Source organism: Sinohyriopsis cumingii, unplaced genomic scaffold, assembly GCF_028554795.1.
Source record: "Sinohyriopsis cumingii isolate HCF-2022 unplaced genomic scaffold, ASM2855479v2 utg000356l, whole genome shotgun sequence".
In the NCBI taxonomy this organism is placed as follows: domain Eukaryota; kingdom Metazoa; phylum Mollusca; class Bivalvia; order Unionida; family Unionidae; genus Sinohyriopsis; species Sinohyriopsis cumingii.
Genome location: NW_028315891.1, coordinates 475,291 through 488,743, shown reverse-complemented (window position 1 = coordinate 488,743; position 13,453 = coordinate 475,291). Strand labels below are relative to the sequence as shown.

Sequence of the window (13,453 nt, the reverse complement as noted above, 5' to 3'; positions counted from 1 at the left end):
AGCAAGTTGAAATGCAGGCATTGTCTCATCTGTTTTGACCCAAGTTGTTGTTGATGATTGTAAATATTTAGTGATGAATCACAGTGACCATTTCAAATTTGAGTCAAATCCAGGCTATGAATATTTGAACAGTAAAAGCAGGTAACTCTTTCAGTACTAATTTTCCACTAACTGTGATGGACACTGGAGTACAGCATTAACTTTTAGATGCAGATTTTTCAGTTTGTATTAGTTCTTTGGAGGGTACAAATTTCATTAGTGTTACTCTTTCTAGCTTGATTATGTTAATCTTTCACACTCATTAGAGACTGGATGATAATTATACTCTCTAACACTCATTAGAGACTGGATGATAATGTGACTCTCTAACACTCATTAGAGACTAGATGATAATGTGACTCTTTAACACTCATTAGTGACTTGATGATTATACTACTCTCTAACACTCATTAGAGACTGGATGATTATACTACTCTCTAACACTCATTAGAGACTGGATGATTATACTACTCTCTAACACTCATTAGAGACTGGATGATTATACTACTCTCTAACACTCATTAGAGACTGGATGATTATACTACTCTCTAACACTCATTAGAGACTGGATGATTATACTACTCTCTAACACTCATTAGAGACTGGATGATTATACTACTCTCTAACACTCATTAGAGACTGGATGATTATGTTACTATCTAGCACTCATTAGTGACTTGATTATGTTACTCTAAAACACATTAGAGACTTGATGATTATGTTACTCTCTAACACTCATCTAACACTCATTAGAGACTGGATGATTATGTTAATCTCTAACACTCATTAGAGACTGGATGATTATGTTAATCTTTCACACTCATTAGAGACTGGATGATTATGTTACTTTCTAACACTCATTAGAGTCTGGATGCTTATGTTAATCGTTCACACTCATTAGAGACTAGATGATTATGTTACTCTCTAACACTCATTAGAGACTGGATGATTTTGTTAATCTTTCACACTCATTAGAGACTGGATGATTATGTTACTTTCTAACACTCATTAGAGACTGGATGATTATGTTACTCTAAAACCCATTAGAGACTAGATGATTATGTTACTCTCTAACACTCATTAGAGACTGGATGATTATGTTAATCTCTCACACTTATTAGAGACTGGATGATTATGTTAATTTCTCACACTTATTAGAGACTAGATGATTATGTTGTTCATACTTCCTTGAATATCAAATGTTTCTTAGCATTGAATGTGATCTCACTGCATCAAAATTGCTTTGAGAGAGTATCAGACATTTGGTGGGTATACTAGTTATGTCAAATCTTGACATTCTTGGTGGTAAGTGACAGCTTTGTTTTGTACCATTGTGCCTTCTGCAAGGAATCAAACTTTAGTGCTGTTCACACTGCAACTACCAAAAAATTCTTGCTTTGCTTTTTCATGATTACAAGTGTGCAGTAAAATCTGACTTCAGAAATACAAATTAAAAACCTTGGTAATTTATCTTTTACTGCCCCACTATTTTAATTGCATCTGTGACAGCTATATAAACTTTACAGGGGTGATGTTGCTCCAGCAGCATTAAGCATGAAGCTATGCAAATTACAACTTTTATTATTTATGCTGGCTACAGATTATAGGCATATTCAGTTTGTCAGAAAAAGGTGTCTCATATCTTTAAAAATTTATATTTCATAGAAACCTTGTTTATATGAACATAATCAAGTCTGGGGTATGAGAGTTGAAAATTATGTTTTTCATGTGACATGCCTTGATATGGCAAGTATGCATATGTTGTACATTAAAAGACCCTGTTGTTAAGACAACCTATGAGAGACCATATTTTCAGTTCAGATTTATGGAATACATAGTGTTATAGCATGTGATGTGTTATACTATATTGTCCATGTCATGTTTATTATGATTTTATGTATTTAATTTGTCAGTTCTGATTATGTCATTATATAAATATAGTTTATTATTAATGATGTGTGTGCTTTTAATTTAAATATGCATATGATAGAGGGCAACAAGGAGGATAAGTTCCTTGTAGCTAATTAACTAATTGTGTTGCCTTTTTAAATAAAGTTCTTATTTTAAATACTATGCTAATGATCATGAAGAAGTAATCTTTACTGAAGATTACCAGTTTATTATGACCACTTTTATTATTATTATTATTATTATTATTATTTGTTAATATGTGAGTCTGACCATTTAAAATGTTTTAATCATTGTATATACAATTTACATTTTGCATTTTCATTTCCTGTATGTCTTATGTATGATTTTAAAAAAAAAAAAATGCCTTGTAGAAAAGCCCAGTCTAGCTTACTTTAATACAGTGAAATCCTACTGTAAACAAATTTTACAATTCTTAACTTGGCATTTTCTCACAGTTTGAAATTTCCTTCCTTCCTGTGCGTGTTTTATATATGGCATGTAGGTTATTATAACCAGTTTTCTGCTGTAAATTAAATGTAATTTTAGTAAGTATTAATGTTTTAATGAGGGATCTGTTTTGTAGAATATATGTGCTTGAATTTGCACACAGTGTGCCTGTTCTGTTCCTAATTCACAGAAATCTTCTCAAATGTCATACCCCCAGTATCTTCTCCAAGTCATAATCTTTCCATATATACTCGCTTACAAGTTGAGTCAAACTGTGAACAACAAATCTTGATCTGCCATAGCATAATATGCCTTCAGACTATGTTGTTTCTTTTACTGATTTCTTCTAACAGACTGCACAGACCCAGATCTTCCAGCATATTATGCAACAGCAAATCTGGGTCTTTGCAGTTGGACTTGACTTGTGAGTATATATATGGTAATTGTTTGGGTGGTGGGAACTCTTTTCTTTACTAACCTGTACAAATTCTTGCTAGTACTCTGATTCTCATCATCATCGCTCAAATGCTTCTTTAGACTTTTAGGGACCTTCACAGGATCTCCAGTGAATGAGATCAAAATTGTTCATATTCATAAGGTGAATTTATATATGAATGGCTAATTTTGTTACATCATTACAGCTTGCAGAAATGAAAGTCTAATCACATCTCAAATACAGAAATGTGCCATTGAATCAGCTTTTGGGAATCCAGCAAATGATAAGAACTGCACGTAAGTATGCAAGAGCAATTTAATTGTATAAAACACACCAGATTCCTTGCTTTATAATGCATTTTGAGGCAGCATATGAGCATTTTATTTGGTGTTTTTTGTGTCCGTTCAGTTACATTCAGACATTGATAGATTTCAAACTGATCTCTTGTTCTTATTCAGAAATTTTCAGCTCTGTACATTGTCTGTTGAAGCAATACAAATCTTTAAAACATGGCAACATTTCTCATTTTGTCATGAGTTTTTAGGGTATCTCAAGTTTGAGCCTTCTTTCTACTGGTTGTGTTGAGTACCCTTGGGGAAGGTACCATGTCTCAGATCAATAGGGTGCTTGTTTATGTCAAAAATAGCTGAAACGCTGACAAACTACATATAATAATAATAATAATAATAATAATAATAATATTATTATTATTATTACCACCCCACCCAATAATAATGGTAATTTCTCATTAATTTTATAAAAGTTTTGTGTCTATAATAATAACATTAATAATAATAATAAAGACTTTATTTAGAGTCTGACTGCCCTATTTTCCTTTTTTGGTCATTCCTACCTGATAATGAAGTGTTATGTGAAAAACAGGGGTGGGTGGTTTATTCCCAGACCCACACACTTGGTTCTTATTTCTGGTATATCTTACAAATAAAAAAGAAAGACATTTCTTGGGGTAACCGTAGCTTGTATAAACTGCAAACAGTCATGATTTCCACAGTTTTACCCGTAATGAAATACTATCTCTGGGCAGTTTACACAGTTAATTATTATAGTGGTGATTAAAAGATAAAGGAAGTTGGAGATAAACAACCCCCACAAAAAAGATTATTTAACTGGCTGAGAATAGCTAAGGTCATTTTCTGTTTGTTGTTTCACTGGGCAATGCTGTTAAACACCCAGTTATGCTAATCTGCATAGCTGTAGTATTCACTGAGCACTGCTGTTAAACACCCAGTTATGCTAATCTGCATACCTGTAGTATTCACTGAGCACTACTGTTAAACACCCAGTTATGCTAATCTGCATTCCTGTAGTATTCATTGAGCACTGCTGTTAAACACCCAGTTCAGCTAATCTGCATAACTGTAGTACACAAGAAAGGAACAGCTCAGTTACTTTGAAGTGCAGTAAATTGGAGATTTTCGTTGAAGAAACAAAATTGATTACACTTTATTGCCTTGAATGAAAATGTTTAAGCCATCTTTATTGATTGTTATTGGCTAGTTTGTGATGAGCACAAAGATTAAGTCAAATTTGTCACTTTTTGTTTTGGCTGGTATTCTATTGTATGTGACTTCCTAGTGAATAAATTGTGTACTTGTAATGACCATGTAATTTAGAAAGGTACATAAACCACACAATGCAAATCTTTTACTTGTTTTGTTTGGTTAGCATGCCTTGTATTTTGTGTACACATTTTAAACCCTTTTCAAATTGCTTGCCTTATTTGGGGTGGGTGGGGTTTGCATTGTAGATTTGATTTGCTCAAATAATGTGTAGTAATCTCTACAGACATGCAGGTGGTTCTCAGTTTATGTAGAAAAAAATGTTGACCTCTAGCAATAACTGCTAGTGGTCAGTTACTCAGTAATTCCATTCTATACACACAGACCAAGTGGACTAAGTTATTAGCATTGTCAACAGTGTATTGATTTACCTGTATACAGCACTAGTGTGATTGCACCAGTGAATACTGCTTTTTTTAAGGGGGGGGGGGCATATGTGAGATGGTAATGACAAATTAATGATGAATCATCTTGAGTAATTCTGCATATCTTTATATTTATACTGCATTTTAAAATAAATAGTTACTTACTATTACCTTTTGTATGATGTACATTATTATCCTTTGCTCTTAAGAGGTCTCAAAGAAGAATATTCCTTGATTTAACAAGTCTCCCTCTATGACTAAAGTATTAATGTTATTATTATTATTATTATTTAGTGTGTATTGTCCTTAGAAGCAAAATTACAACTGGTCCAACTACTAAATATCTTTAATGTCAGTGCATGAAAGACCAGGAGTTTATTTTGAGGGTTGGGTTGCCTAGTGGCATAATTTATGGTGGTTAACCGAGCTCCTATACCAGTAAAAGTGAACAAATTGTTCAATTTTTACAAATATAAATACAAATTCATCATAAGCAAAATTGCGCTTTTAAATTTAAATCTTCTTAAGAAAAAATTCAGGTACCACCCATGTAAGACCATGTTCACTGGGATTTCTGTAATTTGCAAAAATTTGGTGTAGGACTTGGAATATATGATTAGGAGAGATCTGCATCAAGTATGGTAATGACCATGTGTTTCATGACTTCCAAATGCAAAAGAAATAAATCTTAATATTATGAATCTTTAAAATTACACCTTTCCCAGACATAACTATGGATAAAGTACAGAAAATTATGGTAAGTGCTGAAACTGTTAGCACTAGTGGGTTTAGAATGCCATGCTTTTATAAACAGTAGAAAATACAAATTTCTGACCCTAGGAATGTTGCTTTAGTTGCAGAGTATTTTGTCCATATCTATACATGAATCCAAAATATGGAAATTAAATACACAAAGCTCAGTTTTAAATATCTTAATGAAATCATTTTTACCTGCAGATCAATTTTAGCTTGACAAATCTCCTGTGTTGCTTTTTTCAGGCTCTTTTTTAGGGGTCTACCATGTGTAATGAGACCCATAGAACAGATGTACCTTACATACTGCTCTCCTGGTGATGTCATCAAAGCTATCAATGTGACAAGGTCAACTGCTTTGATAACAGTCACCTTGGGCGACTTTAATAATGCTATCCTGGAATGCCCTGGTAAGTCAACATTGTTTGAAAGAAAGCTAAATGTTTATTTTTTTTTAAAAAACATTATAGACCAACATTGTATCAATAGGTATAAATGTGTATTTGCATAAATACTGAACTGTGAAAAAACAAGCAAAAATCAAAATGAGACTTGGAAATTTGATCATTTCAAGAAAGCTTGTAAAAGTATTCATGTATAAACCTCTACATAAATTTTCTTGCTTTATTACTTAACCATACATGTGCCAACTCATACCTATTTTCTAATGAGGAGTTGCAAGTTTGATGACCACATCTAGTTCTATGGCACATTTGGTGTATGTGTGGGGGGGTCTTTTGAGGCTCCTTTAGGAAAAGTCAAGGTAAGTTAAAAATGGGTTTAAAATTACACCATTTTATCCATTCCTTTTGCAATGCCAAGACTGTACCAGTCATTATCATCAAGACTAAGTTAACTAAAGGTGTGGGATATTGCAGGAAAATCTGTATTGTGTTTTTGGAATTGTCAGTACATTTGTACATGATAAATGGTGCTTGACGTGATTATGGTTTAAGAATACTCTAGATCTGTATCAGTCATTATAAGGTACACATTTTTTATATCAGACTACAGGATTAATACATCTACATTAAAATATAATTGTATTTTAAACATAAAAGATCACATGTGTCTGTTGTATAAATATACAAGCATATGCACATACAGAACATGTCTGTCATTGTTTAATAACAAATATTATGAAGACAAATAAGAGTGTTATAATTTGTTCCATCTATCTATACACAGAGAGAATTAAAACAAATATAGATCCACAGTGATTTCAGGATACAATTCGATAAGTTCATTATAAAGTAGATACATATTTTTATCAATATCTTTCCTGTTTGTTTATTTCAGAGTATCTGTATCTACGGAAACTAGCTGAGCAGGAAGCCATTCCCCCTCCCACCTGGAAGTAGTCATCCTTGAGAAGGTCAGTCACCACATGATGGCGGTTAGATGGACAGTTTGGAATCACCATTGCGGCCAATGTGAGAGACCAATATGTCAGTTTAACATAATGGCGCCATGAATTAACACTGATGCACAATCATCAACAGAAACTACATGTTTCTTTTCTTTTCAATTTAGTGACATATTATATGTTGTATATATGACTATATCCTTATACTGATTGTACATTATACCCTTTGTTAATTAATTAATTAATTAATTAATTAACTGTGTTTGATTATGAACACCTGTAACAGTATGTACCACTTTTCTTCTAGTGATGAAAACACTTTCACTCTGCCATAAAAAATGAAACAGTCTGTCCTCTTTATTAAAGTAGACCACAAATAAAGGAAAGGATAAAATGTTTTTATATGAAGGACTCCCTATTTAAATGAACCTAGTAAAAGGCAAATGTTTTTTGAGTCATGTTTATAGGTTTTATGAAATTCAGTCTTTTTTTGTCATATTCTGGATTAATCTATATGTGGACAAGTTGTTAATGTAGTTGTGCATGTATTACTTGGATACAATTAAACATTTCTGTAAAATTAATTAAGACTAAGTACATGCACTATTTAAAAATAAAAACATGATAGATATTAAAATGAATATGTTAGATCTGAAAAATTATCAATATCACATAGGATTTAAGATTTTGGATAAAGGTGTTTTTATATACATGTACTATAAATGATTTTCTGTGCATGTGACATAGCTGTTTTGAAATATATGAACATTGATTTTATATACATTATTTTTATATACATCTGTTTTATGTACATGTAGTACAGAATATAAACTATGACAATAATATTTACCAAAGATATGTAAAGCCAACAAAATTTATGTCAGCATTATTTTGTTCAGTACTTGTGCATTTTATTTGTGTCTATGAAACATGAATGTTTGAATCAGGGCCCTTTTCCAACGTCTACCTCTGCCTTCCTTTGTAATTAGATTGTAGGCAAGATTGTAATGGTTGGCTGACATGTCCTATTAATGCATTAATACTCAAGAAAAAATACCCCAAAAGTTTTAGTGTGCTTTTTTATTTTTTACAGTATTCCATCAGTAATAATCATGTTAAGCATTAGTCACAGTGAATCATTTTCATTTCTGATCAACAAATCTGTTGAAGTGCTGGGCATTCCAAAGTGAACTCAGATGGCAGGTGCTCTGAAGAGAACACCCCATTCAGTTGAGAAATCCTGTGATAATCAGTAGTATGGTATCAGAGTAAAAATAAAATAATAAAAATTGAACAAATGTTATGTAAAAGCAAGACACTTAATGTAGTTTTCCAAAATTCTTTTATTTAAGATCTTTGTGTGCCTAATTATTTCATATTGTGTGGCCTGTTTGTTTTCAACTCCAAACCCCATAAACTTAAATTGTATGCCCTAGGTCTAGAAAGCACCTTTTATAAATCTATAGGTCTCACAGGGTTTATTACCTTGACCTTGTATGACCATACATGCTAAGTCTTCTGGATTATCCAGTGGTCTTTTGATTTTGGCCTCAGTCTATTAATCCACTAATTTGCCAGCAAAAACTCCTGGAAATAACAAATCTTCCAACCAAATAAATCTCAAGATAAAACAACATCCACAAAGTATAGGTTTTTCCAGCTAAAACATCATCAACCAAGTATAAGTATTTCCAGCTAAAACAACATCCACCACACATATGTATTTTCAGCTAAAACGATATTGAATACACTGTTTATGACTATGATAATCTATCAATCAAGTTGTAATCAACCTAACAACCAATCAAATGTTGATCCTGTGACAAGCGCTGATGTATTTTTTTGTACATATGCAAGTTGTTTTGCATGTCAATATTTCAATATTGAGTAATGTGTCATGTATAACAGATTGCAGACAACCTGACAAGTATAAAACTGTTCTTGAATTCTTTGGAAATATAATAATTTTGGTACCATGTTGAAACATACACTAATGGATTCAAAGGAAAATCCACCACTGAAAAAGTCAGAAATATGTTTGAAAACTCAACAGTGCTGGATAAATGAATTTAAATGCATGATTATTAGTGAAAATAACTTCAGAAAATTAATAAAGTCGAGTAACTATTATTCATCGGAGTTAAATTTACTTGGTTATGATGCACATTTTCATGCTTCAGTTTATGGCAAAAATGGTCATTACACTAAATCTCCCTGATTTGGCCCCAATCTCCAAGATTGTGAACATGGATCTCCCTGATTTGGCCCCAGAAAACTTTGCATGTATGTACTACTGATCTAAGAACGAAACATGAGGTGAAACTAGTAAGTTTACAGTACACCTTTAATAGGTCACCACAAGGTTTTTCTTAATTAAATAACTTTGTCCTGTGACCAGTTACGCTTGTATTGTTACAGCTGTGAAGGTGACAGTTTGTTTACATTGTCATTTTGCTTGAAGAAAGAAATTATATGACTAAAGTATTTCTTTCATCTTTTTAAACTTGATGGCTGTGTAAACTTCTCAAGTATATATTTACATATGGGTTATTCATATGTGACAAGTCACAACAGCAATTTTTGGAAATGCTCCATTGCCACAGTAATAAGCAGAAACATGTGATAGCATAATGCATCGACAGATCTGGGTCTGTGCAGTTTGTGAGGATAATTAGTAGAAGAAATGACATAGACCCTGATCTGCAGGTGCATTATGCTACTGTCGATTATGATCTTTGTTGTTTGTAGTTTACTCAACGTATAAGCATGTATAGATGGTACTTCTAAGTAACACAGATTATCAAATATTTCTGATTGTACCTTGTTTTATTCCCAGTGATCCAGATGCTCTTTAAGTGTATTATTAAACTTATGTTTTTCTATTTTTTTATAAAATATTGTCATCATTGTCATTTTTATGTTTTCTAAAAATTATATAATATCCAATAATGTTTAATACATAATCAACTTCAAATAGTGCAGACTCAGATTTACTATCCCAGAATGCACTGGTAAATCAGGCTCTAAGATGCTTGTTGAAGATGAGAAGTAGAATGAACATCAAAGAGCCTGACTGACCTCTCAGTTCTTTATTTTATGGCAGGTCTTGGTCAATGATCATTATTTAAAGTCAGAAGTGTAAGGAACATCAAATATCCTGATTAACTTTCCAGTTCTTTATTTTGTAGCAGATGTTCAAAATAAGAATTTCTTTTAGCTTCTAGCTCTACTTTATAAATATTACAAATCTTGGAATATTTGCATCAGGAACAGTTTACAATTTGGAAATCATAATTGTACTTCGTAAGTTTACCTGTCTCTCTTTCAGTAATACAGTACAACAACAGTACTCTCCATTGATCTTCATTTTTGTGAACAATTTTTCCTAAAAGGTTATATGTATTTGCATTGACATTTACAACATTAATACTTTTAATCTTACTATTTTTCTTTTCCTGTTGGTTCAAAAGATGTAAATGTAAAAGAAAATACATATTGATAATTGGGCAATGACCAGAGCTGAATAGGAGCCAGGTCTGAAATAGATCAGCCCTTTTATGGTAACGTAGATATTGAACATGTCAGTGTGTTTCAGTGCCAATGTTGGTGACTACTTGAGAAAAAGATTAAGGGTTTTGGTACACTGGGGAACACTCACTAGCAATCAACAGTCAGTCAGTGAGGAACCTCTTCTCAATCTGAAGTACAACGGTGTTGAAAATCTTAACAAAAATGGATTAAATGTACTGTTGTAATTGGAATGTGAAATGTCAATTGAATTGTCTATTGTGCCATGTCATTTTGAAGATGAGTTATGACAACTGATTTTCTGACCTCCTAATTTTCATGTCTGCAGCTAATCTTGACCAAGGGTAGTTCGATTTCAATGAGTTTTGGTATTCAGCTTTGTACCGATGAACAAGTTTGATTACCATTGTTACAAGACAGACTCTATACTACTTATGCTCCTTAATTGCCCGGTCACCTGACTTTGGTTTCTGCATCAAAATGTTTTCTAGGATTGTTTGATTTCAACCAAATTGGCATGTATATAGATACTGATGAGATCTTTAGTAAGTTTGAATTCGATCACTCTTCATTTGAAGGAATTGTACTCCCCATGTCCATCCTCAAAATTTTGGTTGCTGCAGCATTACTTTACCAACAATAACTGAATTTCAAATATATATGGCATGCAATATCATATTTATAAAACCTTGAAAGAATTTGTTTTCCAGCATTCCATAATTCTCACTTCAAAAGGTTTATGGATGCTGATTGCCCATCCTCCTAACATGGATCTGACATGTCAATTTTGGGAGTTCTGTAACACATGAACAATAATACATTTTTTGTTCATGGACTTTGCTTACATGCAAAAAGTAAATTAGTGAATTACATAGGGAAATTCTAATTTCAGAGTTCCTAAAATGTACACTCCTCTAAACATTTCTGACCCATCAGACTTGAGGGTATTAACAAATTAAAAAATTACTAGACCAGTCAGACATTAAATACATTTAGCAAAACTGCTTTGCCTTGAACATACACAAAATAATTTTGATTTTCTTTTAGGCATCATAAATAATAGCAGAAAGCTACAGTGTATTGGATTCATTAGTTTTCTGAGATGTCTCAAAAATATTTAACAAGTTTAAAATGAAAGCAGCAATGTTACTTTCAGGACATAATGCCTGTGGTAGGCAAGTTGTATGGGACATGAGTTTTGCTAAAGCTTACACTGTAGTGTCAAAGGATACATTCAAGAGAATAAAAATGTTAATGCTTAAATTTCAAAACATGAGAAGATTATAAGGGTATTCCAGATGATTACTTCCTATGATAAAAACATTGAGATAGGTAGCATCATCCCTGGTTAAAAAATGTACCATACAAAGAAAGAATAAACAAGGTACTTGATTTGGGTAAATGCATAAATTTGTGTTCAGCTAGACCCACAGTTTAAGTTTAAAAATTGTCAGACCAATTTACAATGAATCTTCAAAACCAAACTTCCTGAAGAACAAAGTTTTATTTATACCAACACATAATGACTCAGCATGAGAACTAGCTATAGCAGAGAGCCACACAAAATATTTGATTTCAATACGAAAGCCATCTTGTTTTATTGATATCAACCAAAAAATTTATCAGGCATATTTCTGGATGTTTTTCTTTGTTTGAAATAATCAAGGGAGAACATTATTGAAGACAGCTTTACTGTGACCCAGAATGTCCAGTTGCTAACTGCTTAAACAAGTACTAATTTGGGCAATTTGTAGGCTAAACATAGCAAAAAGAAAATCTATAAAATTAAAAGAATGGTTAACTGAAAAAATCACTTACACATTGTACAAGCAAGAAAACATTTCCCTTAGAATGGTTTTAGTATTTCATGTGGATTACCAGTGGCACGAAGATAGTATTGATGTGCAAGCATATGAAATCCTACTCAAAATCGTGTAACACATCTTTGAATTAAATATTATGTCTCACCTACAAAGTAACAATCTCATGTAAAATCTTAAACGTTGCTTTAAATGTAAACCAAGCTGTAAATATTGGTTTTACACAGGCATTATATGATAATTTTAACAACAAAACTCAAGCTGATGTGTGTCATGGACGTGTGAGTGTGTGTGTAATTTGGATTTCTAACGTAGCTTTAACAATTATCGCTGCAATATCTGCAGTGTGGTAGTTTATAGCGAAGTCTAGCAAAGCACTGTAGCATGATGTCCCACCCAACCACATTATTCTGACACCAGGCCGACCAGTCCTAACACTAACCTCTTAATGATGAGAGCCAAGCGAGGTAGCTGTTAACAATATTTTTGTAAATCTTTGGTATGACTCGACCGGGGATCAAACCCACGACCTCCCGCATCCGAGGCGGACACTCTAACACTTGGCCACCGGAACGGCCATGATGAAAAGAAATTTACTCAAATAAGCTGACTACAACAATGGGTTAAAGACCAATTGCATAATATTGCATGTTTAGTGTGCTGTAAATCCATTATTGTCAATCTCTCTCTCTCATATAATATATATATATATATATATATATATATATATATATATATATATATATATATATATATATATATATATATATATATGTGTGTGTGTGTGTGTGTGTGTGTGTGTGTGTGTGTCTGACTGTAGTGTTCTTTTCTTTCAGTGTTTAATAAACCGTCTTTCATTTTTCGGGCCAGCTTTGTTGCATACAGACGTTATTCACATGTAAAACAGAGAAGAAGAAAACTAGATAAAATTAATATTTTGGATCAAACAAACTATGCAGAATGATAAATATTACCTTGTTGGATGGCTCTTGACACGGGGAATGATCCAATACTAAGTGAAGGCGTCCGTTGCAACCGGTTGATGTCCGACAGTAAATTTCTGTGACAACTATCGCTTCCCTTGCAATAGTGGGTTTTTCCTTTAAGAGTAATTATTTCGATGAGATGTGTGTTTTTGAAATTTCGTAAGGAAAGTATACCATACAAATGCAAGAGTCGTGATATTTTTAAAGTAGGAATAACATTCT

At 32.6% G+C, this 13,453-nt stretch overlaps 1 protein-coding gene across 1 annotated transcript in view; it reads left to right on the top strand.

Moving 5' to 3' along the window:
- LOC149774286 (uncharacterized) overlaps positions 1-9,805 on the top strand; it is a gene marked incomplete at its 5' end in the record, with an annotated part of 90,347 nt that extends 80,542 nt beyond the window's left edge. Inside the window, 3 exons of the mRNA XM_089945508.1 lie at positions 3,039-3,129; positions 5,778-5,941; positions 6,831-9,805. Of these exons, the coding sequence (XP_089801634.1) occupies positions 3,039-3,129; positions 5,778-5,941; positions 6,831-6,892 (317 nt within the window). The remainder of the gene's footprint in view (positions 1-3,038; positions 3,130-5,777; positions 5,942-6,830) is intronic.
- Between the last annotated feature and the right edge of the window lie 3,648 nt (positions 9,806-13,453).